Raw genomic sequence first — 16,471 nt, forward strand, 5'->3', positions numbered from 1 at the left:
TTCGTTGCTTATTGTGGCATTGAGTTTTATATGAAATTAAATGTAATTGAAGCACTTGTTATGCGTATTCAATGGGAACAAGTCCCAAATATTAAGTATACGCATGTCGAGTTGTATTCAATGAAATGTGTGACCTTAGCAAACAGTTCAGAAACGACCTGAAACATTTTTTATACGATTTTATTTATAAAAAATTAATAAAATCATATTAGTAATACTTTCGTTTTGCGTGGTTAATAAGAAGAAGTCCCAAATTTCAGATTAAATGTATCACACAAGTGACAGCCAAAAAAAAATATTAAAGCTATGGTCGAGTTTCATTTTCAATAAAAACATATTCTAAACAAATACTCCGAAAAAATACTAAAATATACCTACGCGTATATTTGGTATATCATTATTGTTCTTCATTTCCGATTTCCGAAGGCGTCATACAAAATTATTTCTTAAATTTGTTTTTCTTCTTTCTTTATGCTAACAATTGCAAATATTACGTATACGCAAATTGAGTTTTATTAAATGAAATGTCAGAAATGAGCTTTAAGCTAGTTAAAGACACAACTGAAACATTTGTTATGCGAGTTGAGTTCAACTTACCTCAAAGCTGACAATGCCGCTGTGATCCTGATCCAGTGTATTGAATACATAATGTGCATATAATGTTGGATTTGCTGTTGAAGTTGTCGTTGTTGTTGTGGTTATTGACATTGACGTTGTTGTTGTTGTTGGTGTGTATGAAAAGGAGAAAAGGAATGCGTTAAATGGGGGAGTTGAGCTCTCAGAAGCCGGGACATAAAAGTCTTCGAGGCTTCTTCGACTTTTAAGCTGCTAACTTTTGATTAAACGAGTATGCGTTTATATGAACTGTCAACTCAACTACAAATACACACACAAGAACACAGAACACAAAACACATACACATTTAAATGCCAGCACACACACACACACATACACATACACATACACATAATGATTTGAATGTACAAGCGATTACATTTGCAAGTGCTGTGTTTACGTCTTCGATAAACTATGCGACAACAAAATAAACTGCGATTGGAGCACGGGAATGCGAATGTGAATGTGAATGCGAATGAAAGTGAATACAAACACAACTAAGAATGTAAATGTGAATGGCGAAGGGAGAGGGAGGGAGAACTCAACCTGAAGCGAAAGCGAAACTGAAACTCAAACTGAAAGAGAACTTTCGTGTCAGCATAAAGATGAGAGGGAAACAAAAGAGGCGGAAGACAGCGGAGGGAGAGGGGGAGAGAGAGAGACGGCTGCTGTGTCATTGTTGGGTCGCAACAACTTTTATGTGGGCCCCGTTCTTTTTGACTTTGCTCAAAGGAATGCCACCGTGCACCGTGCTATCCAGCTATCCAGCTATCCCGGTGCCCTTTTCGCTCTCTGCTCCTTTGGCCCCGTCGGGCATGAAAAAATTGTTGCAACTAAACTTTCGTTTTGTCAGCCACAAAGTTTTTGTTTATCGCTAAAAGTCGGCAAATGAAAAAAGCCAAGAAAGGACTTTCGACTTGCGAGTGAACCTTCATCCCTCGCAATTTCCTGCCAGTTCTCAGCTAATTATGTGAGTGTGTGCCCCTCACATGATAAGAGTGCGTGTAAGTGTGTATATGTGTGTGTGTGTGTGGCTAAGACTGTGCTGATAAGTTGCCAAATGTTGTGCAAATGATGTCGCAAGTTTGTCTGAACTGAAGTGAGATTCTCTGCAGCTGATAACCACATATGCTAATTATAGAGTATCTCTGCAGTCAGTGCAACACATGTGGCGATTACTTTAAGCCCGCTTTACTGCAGCATTTCATAATCTTACACTCTCCCTCTCTCTCTCTGTCTCTCTGTCTCTCTGTTTCTCTGGCGAGCACTTGCTGCAAATGTCCTTATCTGGCCATCACATTACATTTAGATTATTGCCAGACAGTCGCTCATTTGTGCCCTTTATGGTTACGACTTGCCTCGTTGCAGGCAGGCTGCACACCTTTCCGTCTTCCCCTCCCTCTCCCTTGCTCTCCCTCCCTCCCTCTCTCCTTCGCTCTTCTTTCCGCTGAATGCAGTTCATAAAATTGACGCTGGCAAAGAGCAATTTTATGTGATGTGGTTTGGCCTTTCGGTTGCTGACGACTTTTGCCAGCATTGGCAATTCGATGCTTAGGGCGCGCTCTCCTCCTCTGGCAGGGGGCACAGTCAGTGAAGAAGGGGGTGGAGTGGGTAAGGGGAGGGAGACATTGTTTTGCGTCTTCGCGCAATGCCAAAAATGTATTTGTCAAAGTTTATTGTCGCCGTTTGATACTTAATGTGTTTTTATGACGCATAACGCCTGCTGCCACGCCTCCCTACTACTCCCACTCCCACTCCCCCTTCCCCTCGACCCCGTGGCAAGGTCAAAGCTCAAAGGCAGCGAGAGCTGAGCCAGCATCTGTTGTTGTTCCCGCTGGCTGTCAGATATGTTTTAACGTTGGGCCAAATCAAAATGACTGCAAATGTGCCATGTAAAAATTGTTATAAAATTTGTGCGCAAAATTCGCAACGCACACACAAAAAGCGAAAGCGAGAGAGAGAGCGGTAGTGAGGGAGATGGAAAACAAAGAAAATCTGAGAAGCGTTAATGTATGTGGCACAAAGCGGAACGGAACGGAACGACGCCGAACGGAATGGAACGGAGTGGAATGGAATGCCAAGGCGGTGGGGACACAAAAGTGATAAATCACCAACTTTGATGATGATTTTTTTTTTGTGTATGTGTGTGTTGTTGTTGCCCGTGTATGTGTGTGTGTTCTATATAGAGGCATTAGGTTACCCCGTGGTCGGAGGTCGGAGGTCGCCGGAGTTTGGCGGAGTGGCAAAGCGGCTTATCAAAATAAAAAATGATTTCATTATTTATTTTTCATCAGATAACTGAGGCACAGCATGTCTCGTGTTTACTTTGCTTTTTTACAAGCATTTCCTGCCCTGCTCCTCCTGTCGATGCTTGTTTGTCAGCTTTGCCGGCAAAGCTCTAACATTTTCCCTGTTCTACGAATATTCGCCCATTGCCATCGTGTCTTTTCCTTTTCCCGTTTTCCCTTTTTACACAAAAATAAGTTTATTATAATAATTTAGTGGCGAACATGTGTAGCAATATTTCTGCTTTCTTTCTTTCCCTTGTGTGTGTGTGTTTCGTTTTATATATTTCCATGCCCGAGGGGATTAGGGCACAGGCAGAGAGACAGAAAGACAGACCGACAGTCAGGAAGACAGTCAGATAGTCGGGCACACATAATCGTGGATTTGAAGTACAATTTATTGTAGACGCACCTACTTGGCTATGCATATGGCAACATAAGTAGTTCAACTAAGCAGCCAACATAGTTGTGCTTACTCCTTTTGCATTTGCCAAGATATTGAGCACAGTTTCCATTTCAGACATAAGCACACCTTAAACTTTCACTTCCACTTCCACTTGAAAGTATCGTATCTGCTTATATACATGCAAATAAGTTTTGCACATTCTCGTATATATATTTTCCATCTCTTCTTGAGAATGCCAAGAGATTTCTCCCCCCGCACACAAAATGTTTTATATATTTTTTGTGCTTTTTAAAGCAGTTTCTAGTTGTGAGGGAAATCGATATGCCAACCGGAAAAAAAGGGGGAAAATATTTTAATTTTCTGGCGAAAGAAAAAAAAAAGAAGAACTAAACCAGATGAAAGACATACGAATTTTCGTATTTGTTTCTTTGTTGAAAATGCGGTTGTGTTTTTTTGCTATCTACATTGTATTAACCCCGCTTGAAGGTTGTCTTTCATGGTTTCAGTTGCCTGATTGGTCACTCACTCAGTCAGTCAGTCAGTTAGTCAGTTAGTCAGTCGGTTAGTCTGTCCAGCAGCAGCAGCAGCAGCTCATTATCCACGCCTTAACTTGGCTCGCTTTGTGGCACAGGCAGCTTTTATTTATGGCAGCAGCCGCGTGGTAAAAAGTAAATGAGCAAATTTACTTGTTATTCAAACGAGGTCAAGTGGGTGGTGGCTCGCCTGCCTGCCTGCCTTGCTCTGGTTTAGCCTTTCGCCCATTTGCCTTGCTCTACATGACCCTAGAATCCACAATCTCCTCTTGGTCTCCTCTCGGTCTCCCCTTTCATCGTCCCAAAAACGAAGCGTAGTCGCGACTTGTGAAACATGATTTTGCTTTTTATACTTTTGCTAATTTGCTCTCTCAACATTTTCAGTTTAAACATGGCAAGCAAAGGGTCCAAGCACGAATTCCCGAATGGGGCTGCCATTCTTCCCTAGTTCTCCAGCAACTCTTTTGCTATCACTTCGTTGCCCCCCCTCCGCCTCCCTCTTCCATCCTCTCGTGTTTGTGCATCTATTTATCAATGCCCCATCCAATCCGGGCACAAAGCCTTGGTCAATAGCCTGGCATTGGCCTTTGTTTTGGTCACTGACAAAAGCGGGCAATAATAACGATAATACCACTCCGTGCTACGAGCTGCGATGAGACATGCCCAAAGGCAACTGAATTTTGGCAAAACAGTCAAGAGGCAAAAGCCAATAGCCAATAGCCAATAGTGGCCGATGGCCCCTCAGTTGGCTGTCATTGAGCCATTTGGCATTCACCATTTAGCATTCTCTCTCGTTCCATTTACGATGCGGGCTGTCCAGACGAGACTCACTCGATTGATAACAGATAACAATGCGAATCGTCTTCTTCTTCTTCTTCTTCTCTCGTTGGAATTTGGGTCAAGCCAAAACCCCGATCCCATGCCAGGACTTTGACAAGGATTGCGTTTGCTTCTTCTCGCTTCGCTTGCCATTTAAAACTGATTAAGTGTCTGTGTTTTGACTTGGCATTTTTCTGGCCTAATTACAACCTAAAATTGGGTTCCTAATGAATGCCAATAATGCTTCATTCTATACAATGTAAACAAATAATATTTCTAATGGAAAATCAAACGCAAAGTAATCAACAATCAACGATTTTCACAAACTTTAAGTTCCTTTTCTCTGCTGACTAAGATGGATGCAAGCTATCAGCACAAAATGTTTTTTCTCCGCACGAACTTTGTGAGCTACAATGTAATGTTGCCAAGAAAACTAATCAAATCTGTTATCATTACATTGTCGGCAAACTATCTTTGTAACTGAAAGCTGGTAATGTATTAATGTGAATGGATGGCAAACAAGATAGACGATGAGAAAGTTTGTTGAATGAATTTTAACTATATTAAATCATTGCTGATATAAATTTGAGAAAATAAAATGCATTTTAATGGAACAATCTGTAGTCTAAACATTATGAATAGAATGGAATGAAATTATTGTTGCATCAATCACACTCACACTCACACTCTTACATAAATTACGCATACTACTTATAGCTAACACTTATAACATAACTCAATATTTGTCACATCAAGAATAACATTTTAATATTATTTAAATCGAGATCACTCGAAATTTTTGAGTTGAAGCGTGTTGCAAGTTGCGTTGATGAGTTCTAATGCACGATCTGATGTTCTGATCACTACAAGCATCGAATAAATTCGATATCATACTGATTGTGTGGTGTAATCGAATGGAACTAAACGAGAAACGAGTAATACTATATAATATATAATATGTAAATAAAGATAGGAGAGGCAAGCGTTAGTCAAATCACTAGTTCAAGTCACAAATGTTAACGAAACAAATTATACTGTACCGCACGAACCTCCCTGAGGAAAGAACTGCGAATAGATCACTTTGAAGGTATCCTCCTTGACAACGCCCGTGGGGCACTCAGCCTTAAAACCGCGATAAATTCGTTTGATTTCATCCTCTGTGAAGCGGGTGGCACGACTCAGGGCGCTCAGTGAGTCTGGTCTGTAGCGAGCTGGCGTCTCGAATTCTTCCAGTTCCGAATCTGCAAAGTACGCAGAGCAAAGCATAAAGAGAAACAAAGAGAGAGAGAAGTGGAAGAGAAAGAGAGAGAGAGAGAGAAAAAAGGGAAGCATGAGTGAATGTGATTAACAAGCAATAGTAGGGAATTTATTTAATATTCAACCACAAGCGAAAATGTTGCAGGCAACATCATCATAAAGGGGCAAAATTTAATAACACTTGAACTTAACTTAACTTATTTTTTTTTAGCAATTTTCATTACATTCAATTATTCATTTTCCCAGCTTAAAATTAAAGGAGGAGTTCATAAGAATTTGTGTTATTTTCTTTATCAGAGTATGCTCGACTGTAAGATACCCGGAATTTTTCTTAAAATCTAACAACGTGTCTACTATAAAATTGTAAAAATATACCAAATGCTTTATTTGGTAATTATATATTTGATATATTTCAAAATATACCATAGAGTGTAAAATATACCACATTGTTAAACGATTTTTTGGTATATTTACATACTACATAATATACCAGAAAAAGTATGTATACACCTATTCTTTGGGAGATGCCTTCTTCTGTCTGTTGTATATAAAGCAACATTCGAGTGTGCTCGACTGTGAGATACCCGGCATTATTCTTGACCAAACAAGTTGACCACAAAATACCGAAAGCATACCAAAAATACAAAAATTATAACTTTTTTTTTAGTATATTGCCATACAACAAAATATACCAGATTGTTTACTAAAACATATATTGTTATATCGAGATAAAACTAGTATACCAAAAATACTCAAATATACAAAAAGATTTATGTGGGTCATTGATATACCACAAAATATACTATAGAGTACAAAATATACCAGATTGTCAGCTAAATCGGACTTGGATATATCGTCCTGACTAATGATCGGAGATACCTCCTTCTGCCTGTTGTGATACTCTTCTACCTTATGGCTAGCGGATATGCAAATATTGCAGGCAAGTTAGGCAGTATCACAGACAAACTAGCATACTGTCGATTTACGGCTATTACTCTACAAAACAACGAGAGAGCATTTTTAAATTCGAAATTCAGCTGGCGTAAAATGCATTTAAAGCTTAGCGTATGTATTTCGTGGTTTCTGTCATTAGCCGCAGGCAAATTTGATGTGAGGCAGCTCCACTTCAAAAGGTGAGCTTCTTATCACTCGGCCCGTCTGCTGTCTGCCGTCTGCTGTCATGCTGACTGACAAGTACAGCACACCAAAGACATACTGAAGTTGGCGTGATTTTGATCTTTTGAGTCGCTGCTAGCGCTGAATTGACTTGCAACTTCCTTAAGTACTCGTACTTTGCATGTCGCTCGGCAAAAAGGTTTTTAGGCCTTTTATACGAGCTTTCCATACATTAGCAGTAGTTGTAGAAGTGTGCGTGTGTGTGTGTGCAGTGCTTGTGGTAAAAGTAAAAAGAAAAACTCGGCAAACTTTTCAGTCAGGCAACAACAAAAAAACGCCGAGTGACTTTGGCCCAGGTAAATGCCCCTTTGGCTTTGTGTGAAAAATTCTTTGTGGATGCCGCGGAGCCTCAATTTTGGTTAATTAAAAGTTTTGCTCGACTTGTAAGTACATGCACACGCACACACACTCACACATGTTTGCCTGCAGCTGCGTATGAGTATGTGTGTGTGTGCGTGTTAGAGTGAGTGCCCAAAAGCAGGCAACACTTTTCACGCGCTTGACAAATGGCTGCTTAAAAATGCATGAAACACGCGCAGCAACCGCAGCAGCAGCAGCAGAGGATGTAGCGGATGGTGCGGAGGGTAAAGAGAGGCAGAGAGGAGAGACGTGCCCATGGCAGCGCATCAACTATTTGTCAGCCACACCCACATTAAGCCCAGTTTGGCTTCGTTTGGCTTCGCTTGCCAAGGACCTGGAGTCAACCATACAAAAACGTGTGAATACCCAATAATTGTCAGATAACCGAGTATGCTCAATGTGTGAAAGAGTGCTATTTATTGCCAAGTAAATAGTTTTACTGAAGTATTACGAATATCCCCCTGGATCTTTGATGCTGCTGCCGAGTATTCTCTAGTCTGTCCAATATAAACAGAAGTGTGAAATTACGATAAATGTACAGATATTTGAACATGCTTAATGTGATCTACTTCCTAAATACTATTAATCTTAGCATACTTTTAAGCGCAGCTAACTATTGCAAACTCTGCTGCTACCGGGTATTCCATAGTCTGTTTAATAAAAAGCTGTTGGCTATGGCTGCACATAACATACATATGTGTGTATAGTGGGAATACCCAAATATTCATAATGTATGTTTAATGTGTCGAACGGAAGAACTCGCAATCCAAAATACGATTAATTGCTGAACAAATTTCTATAGCATACTTTTAAGCGCAATTGCAATTCAAATTGAGTGGAAGTTTGCTGCTGTTGCCGGTTAATCTTTCGTCTATTCATTAAAAACGAAATCATATTTACGATTTACTTCTACCCTAATTATTTACTGCATTATTTACTCTTTTTATAGCATACTTATCAGCGCAACGGAACAGTTGCAATCTTTCCTACTGCTGCCGGGTATTCTGTAGTCTGCTCAATTAAAAAAACATGTAATTTATGCCGAAATAAGCCACACAAATACACACACACTCATGCATATGCAAATTCATTGTTTAATATGCGCTTTTCTTCAACAAAAGTGAATAAAATAGAACAAATGAATTTTATCGCCTTCAGCAAAAAGACAAAAAAAAAAAGTACAGAATAAACATTTCTGGCATTTCGTTTTGCAGCAGGCATAAAAAAGAGCCACCAGTTTAATATCCTCTCGAAGATTAAGGTCTACTGTGGCGAAATCAAATTGTTGCAGTAGCTTCAATTAACTCCGAGAAGCGCATTCGATTCGCTGTTGACTTTATTAATCTGATACTTTTTAGCAGTTGAAAAGTACGATTGAGAACAGTTTCTTTTACAAAATAGAGCGCTTTCAACGTTTAATCATAAAAATAATTTGTTAAATATACATCGTTGGGATACTTTAATTCCTATATTAAATGTAAGAAATCTGCACTCCTTAAAATCAACACAGCGCGGTATTAATCCAAAAAATATACCATATTAACATACTGAAATATACCGAAAGTTAGCTACTGGTAGCGTGTATAAGTATCTTTGATCAACACTTGATTCTAGTTTTAAAGTTATTAATGAAAACATACTCTATGACATCGCTGTTTCTTGGTCTCTCTCTATCTTCTTAAGAGAAATAAAATATCAAACATGAAACTTATGATATGACTTATCTTATGAATATATAATTTAAACTTCAACGGAGCATTTTTAGCATCACACATATCGGACTTTTTCTCTATTTAATTCTCCATGCGATAGTTATAGCTTTGAAAACTTAAATTCATATGCGCATTGTGGTGTTTGTATTTGCGTTGTGTGAATTTTCACGTTTTCCCAGCTGTCATTGCATATGAAATGCCATAAATTTCTTGACCTTGTACGCTTTGTCGTTTTATGGCTTCATTTTATTCCTATTTTTCTCTTTTTCAAGGGGGTAAATAACATTCTCAAGCTTAGTTTTATGACTCTGTGTGCAGCTTCCATCTTCCATTTCAGTTTTGAGTTGTCTATGTGGCAGTTGCAAGCAGCCAGTTGCCAGTTGGCATTGCGGCATTGCGCAAATTGTTGACGAAATGCATTAATTCGAATATATATTCATGTTTGTTTGCTTCTAATTTTTGGCCTCCATTTTTGTGGCATTCCCAACTGACATTTGTGGCATGTCCGGGTGAGTGTGTGTGTGTGTGTTTTGCAGTTTTTCACTAAAATGTCTAAATTATTTGCGTGGCTAACAAAGCTGTTTGCACAATCTCCGACAACGCTTCAAAAATGTCTCAAAGTTTGCACACAAATTATTATTATTATTTTTACTTTTTGCTGTTGTTGTTTGTTCGCTTGAGGTCAAGGTGTGAGTGAGGAGTGACAGGTGAGTGTGTGAATGTGTGTGACTAGCAATGACAGTGCAAACAAGCCGCTCATTTGCGTGTGCCAATGTTGGCCGAGAAGGGGGAGTTAGAGCAGGAGGGAGGCGTGGCAAATGGTCAGTGGTCAGCGGTCAGCGCTTCGCTCGTTGCAATTGGCAACAATAACAATAAATAGGGCGTGAGTGGCGCTTGAGCACGCTTCAACTCGCCGCTCGCTGTTGTCATTGTAATTGCAGATAAAGCACACTCACACTCACACACTCGCACACACTTGCCGAGCGAGAGTGCACACACACTTAGTGGCAGCTGCAGTTGCACCTGCACCTGCAACACTTGCCGCATTGCATGCGTTCGCATAATAAGTTGCTGTTTATCTCGACGCGGTTTGTTTGTCTGTTTGTTTGCCATTCTGCTGCTGCTGCTGCTGTGTGTGCGTGTGTGTGTGTGTGTGCTGCGCAGGTGTCATGTTTCCGTTTCCGCTACAGCTGCAACAGTTGCAACAGTTGCCACAGCAGCAGCAGCAGCTGCAGCAGCGGCAGAGTACAAATATTTTTGCATGCTGCTGCTGGCAACCACATCAGCATCAGTATCTCGCTGCATGTGGGTGTATATATATGTGAATGTGTTTGTGTGTGTGTGTGTGTGTGTTTGTGCTGATACGTGTGTGTATGTGTTTGTGGTGGTTGCCTGTGGCAGAGCAGAGCTTCGGCTTCAGCTTCGGCTGCGGCTCTTCTCTTTTTTATTAGGTTGCATTGCAACTGCCAACTGCAAACTGCAAAAATATTTACTTTCGTTCGTCCCGTATCAAGTTTTCGATAAGTGCAAGGCGGCAGCCACGCCCACTTTCAGCCAAAGTGCAAATTAATAAAATAAAGCAAAAGCGTAAATAGATGTCTGCAGAGCACATAAAACAGATACAATCCTTTGAAGAAGTGCGCTCAATCGAAGCGAACGCAGAAGATACGCCACAGAGAGAGAGAGAGAGAGAGAGAGACAGATGAACATTCACACACACACGCACACACATACGTGAACAGTCTAACGCCTTTGCCAGTTTTATAGCTTTTCGTTCGCTTTCCCTTCGATAAGCAGCCGCCAAAAAAATAAAAACCGAAAAGAAAAGCCGGGAAAAGTGACGGCGATGTGGAGGAAGTGTGTCGTCGACATCATTAAAATAAGACGGAAGGCGTGGCAAACTAAAGTGAACTCACACACACACACACATATCGCACACTGGCTGGCAGTCAAAACGAGAAAAACGAATCTATAAAAATTTTTTATGAAATCGTTAAAACTAAGTAAATGCGATGCCTCGTAAAAGACAAACTCAGATATTGTTCTTTTTTCTCGCCCTTTGCCCTTTTCCCCGCACTTCTTGCACCCTTTACTCGGGTAATGAACAAGTTATCGAGAACATGGCTGAGCGATACACAAAATGCGGTTACGAGTACATTCCTCTCATTCATTCGCTGCTTTTTATCTCCGAGTTGTAAGTATTTGCATTCAAGGCTTTCGTCATAAAATTGCATTCTACTTTGTGGTTATTATTAGCACGCATCTCAGCCTCGATTCTCAGACTATGCCAAAAAGAATCCCATAAACCCGGGCTGCCAGTGAAATCATTTTCACCAATTGAAATACGCATTTACGAGTATTTGCAAAATATTTGCTATTACTCAAATGCTTATCACATGCAAAGAAAATGGTGTGCAAAAAAAATAAACATAAATATTATCATCATATTTCAATTTCTTTTTTCGGCTGTTTATTTTTATGGAAATGACACAAAGTGTGTCTGTTATTTTCCAGCAAGTATTAAAAGAAATATTTATTTGTCTGATTTAATGTTTACTGTTTTTCCATGCAAATCACATAATTCCAATAATGAGTACTCTCAGTACTTGAACAACATTTAATTTAAGTGCGATCTCTTCACTGTAGTTCGGTTAAATGCACATGTAATGCAATAAGGATAAATGTTCAGTTGAACTTTATTTAGATCATCATTCGACTCTTCAACACATTGGTATATTTTGGTACGCGGTATGTTTTATATTGGTATATTTATACTGTAGTAGTCTTTGGTATATAGTATGTTATATATTGATATATTCATACTGTAGTATCGAAACACTTGTAATAGTCTTCGGTATATTTCAATACTTTTTCGTCGAATTATTTGGTATATTTTTGGTATATTTTGGCATATAGCAAAATATATAAAAATACCAATTATAAGCATTGGTATATTTCAGAATTTTCAGTATATTATGTGGTATATTTTTATATCGGTATATGTTTACTCTATTGGTATAAGTATATATGTTATATATATATGTTATATATTGGTATATTTATACTGTAGTATCGAAAGACTTGTTATAGTCTTCGGTATATTTCAATACTTTTTTCGTTGAAATATTTGGTATATTTTTGGTATATTTTTGCATATACTATATACTGGTTTATATTGACATTTTTACTATAATAGTTAATCGAAATACCAATTAAAGCCTTTGATGTAATTGGGCATTTTGTCGGTATTTCATTTGGTATATTTTGGCATACAGTAAAATATATAAAAATATTTCAGCATTTTCAGTATACTATGTGGTACATTTTTATATCGGCATATGTTTAATCTAGTGGTATAAGGAAAAACCACTTATAGTCGTTGGTATATTTCAGGATTATTGCGGTATATTATTAGGTATACTTTAAGAATAATATCGCAGCGTTGTGTCAAATTTAGGTTTCTCAATTTTTTTTTTTGTCAAACTGCAAATTGTAAAAGATATGAGTGAAAAATGCTCTATTAAACATTTCGACTATGTAAATCTTTTATCATTTAAAACATCAATTAAACTAATAATACAATAAAATACTTGAATATGCAATCACTCTCGACAACTTTTAAATTTTAAACATGGCATAAATATGCCATGTTTAAAAGTACTTTACTTTTGAAGTAATTCATACTTATTTATCGAGTAGCTTCTAAGGGATTGCTCAACGATTAGTTGACTTTCTGCTTAAGCCATGTCGCTGGGAGAACGAGAAGTAATTGTGTACTTAGTTTAACGAGAGAGAGAGAGAGAGCTTTGATTAAATCAAGCCTAAAGAATGCAATTGCAAACGGTATAAATCACGGCGAACGAGTCGTAAATTCAGCATGAAATAGCTGCGGACTCAAGTGCAACAATTTGTGGAATGGTATTTAGCAATAATAGATTTTATAATAAAGACAACAGCAGTCAACGGGGGGCAAGGGGAAGCTGCAACAAATGTGTGTGGCACACAATTCGCGATATGCTGGAGGTTTTTGTTTTCTTATTTTTTGCAGGCTCGCAAGGCAATGGGATGTAAAACTGTGCGCGCGGCAGTAAGACAATGGCAAACACTTATCTCGTTGAAATTCGCGTAATTTACGGCGCGTGGATATTTCATAGCCCAAACAGCGGGCGCACACGGCGTATGTGGAACATTTTTGTTCTACGAAACGAAGGCAAAAAGCTGAGGCAAGGACTGACGACAAAGTTTGTGGCGGGCGAGTTGCACATCGTCGTCACATTGTTGCCGCTATGCAATGTCGCTGAGCAAACTTGCAATAATGGAACAATGCTTATTTTTCGCTGTCGTTTTTGTTATTATTGTTCTTGGCTGCTGGTGCTGCTGCTGCTGTTGAAGCTGTTTCTGGATTTTATTGCACATTTGGTGGCAGCGACTGTTGCTGACCATGGGTTATGGTTACCGTTGCTGCCGTTGCCCAGACAATTACCAACTAATTGCTGGTCAGAGAGAGAGAGAAAGAGAGTGAGGGAGAGAGAGAGTGAGGGAGAGTTTACTGCAGTTGTTTCAGCTGCTGCTGTGCTGGACTTATACAGATAAATACACATTCATCTCGACGCTGGCAACCTGAATGCAAAAACTTTTCCACGCAGCCAAACAGCCACTAAAAATACAAGTGAAAAGTAAGAGAAAAGCCACTAAGCGAGTGTACTCGACTGTGAGTTATGCTGTGGTCAAAATTCAAGAAGAAATAAAAACAAGATTAAGATTAAATGGGGAACATTGTATAGCAACAAATTCAAGATAAATACTGAAATATACCGAAGGTTACCTACCTACTTTAAATATTATTGATCAACACTTGATTCTAGTATTTATGTTTATAATGAAAACATATTTGACTACAATCTTTCTAAATCTTTCGCATGCTTCTTAAAAGAAGCGAAATATGTATAAAACATAAAGCTTATGACTTATCTTGTGAATATATAATTTAAACAGACACTTTGAATTGTTCGGCATTCAAGATCGAAAGGAACACACTCAAATTTTATAGCAGCAAATTTTATTTTTACCTTTATTTCTTGATGTAATAAGTATTTCAAAAACTTATTTTTCATACATCATTCAGTATCACTTTTTGTAATAAAAGTGAAATTGCAATGTTATATTACTTTTTTGCTAGTTACTTAGCTGCTCATGATTGATGTTTACCTACAGTTAGTACACACCTTGTAATGAGTGTAAGATGTTCAGGGTATAATGATGAAAAAGTGTAAAAAATTATATGAAAAACGAAATGCACTTAACTCATTTGCAAGCCGCGTAGAATGCGCTTAAATAAATTAAAATGTGGCAGCCCTGACACTTAAATAACATACATACAAACATGCGAATGAGTGCGAAGGCAGCAGCAGAAGCAGCAGCAAAATAATAATAAAAATAATACAACAGTGGGAGAAAGAGAGAGAAAAGAAACGAAACGAAACGAAACGGAAAAAACAAACATGACAGACAAAGGACAAAGTGTCCTGGCATCCTTGCGCTTTCGGCTGAATGCACGTGAAAGGCAGTGAAAGTGCGCCAAACACGAGACAAGCGACAACTGAAGAGAGAGAGAGAGAAACAAATGCAAGTGAGGCCACTGGGGCAACTGCCAAGATAGTCAGACTAAAATGTGAAGACTGCAGACCGCAGACAGCTAAATGTAGACTGCAGACCAAAGCGAAGACGAAGACCAAGTCAAAGGTGGCACATGCAGGTGTTTTGCTGTCGAGATGGAATCACAGCCAAAGACCAGAGCTGAGCTGAGCTGAGTTCATCGTGAGGTTGCACAAGCACTTAAAATGTGGCAGTTGCCATTAAAAATAATGTTATAGAACGAGAAACGCGAACGCGATGGCGAATGCGAACGAGTATCAAACAACATGCAAGAAAGAGCGAATAATGAAATGATAATTAAAGCCGGGGCCAGTGAGCAGTGAGCAGTGAGCAGTGTGCAAGGCGCAGGCTAAAAGCTAAAAGGACCTTCACTCTAGGCCATCAAGTGCACAAATTGAAGCGACCACAAAATGCAGACGCTGAATTCAATTATGGCACGAATGAGTGCGAGTGCGAGAGCGAGTGTATGGGTGTATGGGTGTATGAGTGTGGGTGTGGGTGTAAGACTTCGGTGTGGATGTGGTCGTAATGAAGAAATTATGAAGTGCAGTAAAGCACAGAATAAACAGGCGAAGGGCAAACAAAAAGTCAAGACAAAACTAACAACCCAGACGGACTGATGGACAGCAAAAAGGACTTACAACTACAACAGCAACAGCGAAGACAACGAACACAACGAAGACAGCAAGGCAACAGCAAGAAAGCGAGCGAGTGAGAGCAAGAAAAAGGCCAAGAGGAAAATGGACCAGAGACAAAGTCTGCAACGGAAATTGAGATGAAGACAGCAGGGAGATGCTGTTGCTGCTGATGCTGCTGTTAGAAAAGAGGATGACGAAGAGGTGGTGAGGAGGGGGAACCACACTCTGATTGAGCTGGCCCCCGGGAGAAGGAAACAATAAAATGCAGCCAGCGGCAAACTCAATGTACAAAGCGACAGCAAGCAGAAGCTGAAACAGAGAGAGAGCTGCCAAAGCCGAAATGAAGGAACAGCAGACAACAATTTTACTACAGCTTATTACTATAAATAAAAAAAAATATATCATTTCTTTTCCTCTGTTGTCATCTGTCCAATCTTTTGTTGTCTTCGCTTTTGAACAAAATGTTGGCGAGCAGATAAAAAGTGACGAGGCATCGAGGAGTAAACTTTGACAGTGTTGAACAATGTTAGCAATAGCAATGATCGAAAGACCTTAAATTTGATTTACGGCTTGGGTTATGCTATCAAAATAATAAATGAACTTAACACCAAGCGTGAATGATTTTGTGTATTGATCAAACTTAAAGAAATATTATATTGATACATTGCATAGTTATTAAAAAGCATTGCCAAGCAAATAATATTAATATTATTCCAAGCTACAAACAAATCAAACTACCTTGAAAATATATTTAGAAATAGCAAGAGTTTTTAAAGAAACATTGGAAGAGATATTGCTGATAATTTAAAAAAAAATCCTTGAAAATGCGTTAAAAGTAAATTTTAACAACACATTTAAAAAAATAGTATTGATAATTATAAAAGACTTTATAAGCCATTTTAAAAAACCCTACTTAACAAATTGATGAGATATTTAGAAATCTTGGAAGAGATAACAATTTTTTAAAAAACACAACTAAAGAGATCTTAAAGCTATTTAGAAATTTTGGAAAAGA

General features: G+C 38.8%; 1 protein-coding gene across 7 annotated transcripts in view; it reads right to left on the reverse strand.

Moving 5' to 3' along the window:
* The window catches only part of LOC132795556 (class E basic helix-loop-helix protein 22), a 113,948-nt gene that overhangs the window by 20,381 nt on the left and 77,096 nt on the right, over positions 1-16,471 (reverse strand). For 4 of the 7 annotated variants that reach the window (XR_009633446.1, XR_009633443.1, XR_009633445.1 and 1 more), the window contains 2 exons: positions 5,708-5,899; positions 598-671 (listed from right to left, as the gene is read on the reverse strand). Coding sequence is in view for 2 of the 7 variants with exons in the window: in XM_060806352.1 (XP_060662335.1) it covers positions 598-671; positions 5,708-5,899 (266 nt within the window). In the remaining 5 variants the exon portion in view is untranslated. Of the gene's footprint in view, positions 1-597; positions 672-5,698; positions 5,900-16,471 lie in introns of all 7 variants that reach the window. The other 3 variants (XR_009633444.1, XR_009633442.1, XM_060806350.1) reach the window with 1 other exon arrangement.

This window comes from Drosophila nasuta, chromosome X, assembly GCF_023558535.2.
Source record: "Drosophila nasuta strain 15112-1781.00 chromosome X, ASM2355853v1, whole genome shotgun sequence".
In the NCBI taxonomy this organism is placed as follows: domain Eukaryota; kingdom Metazoa; phylum Arthropoda; class Insecta; order Diptera; family Drosophilidae; genus Drosophila; species Drosophila nasuta.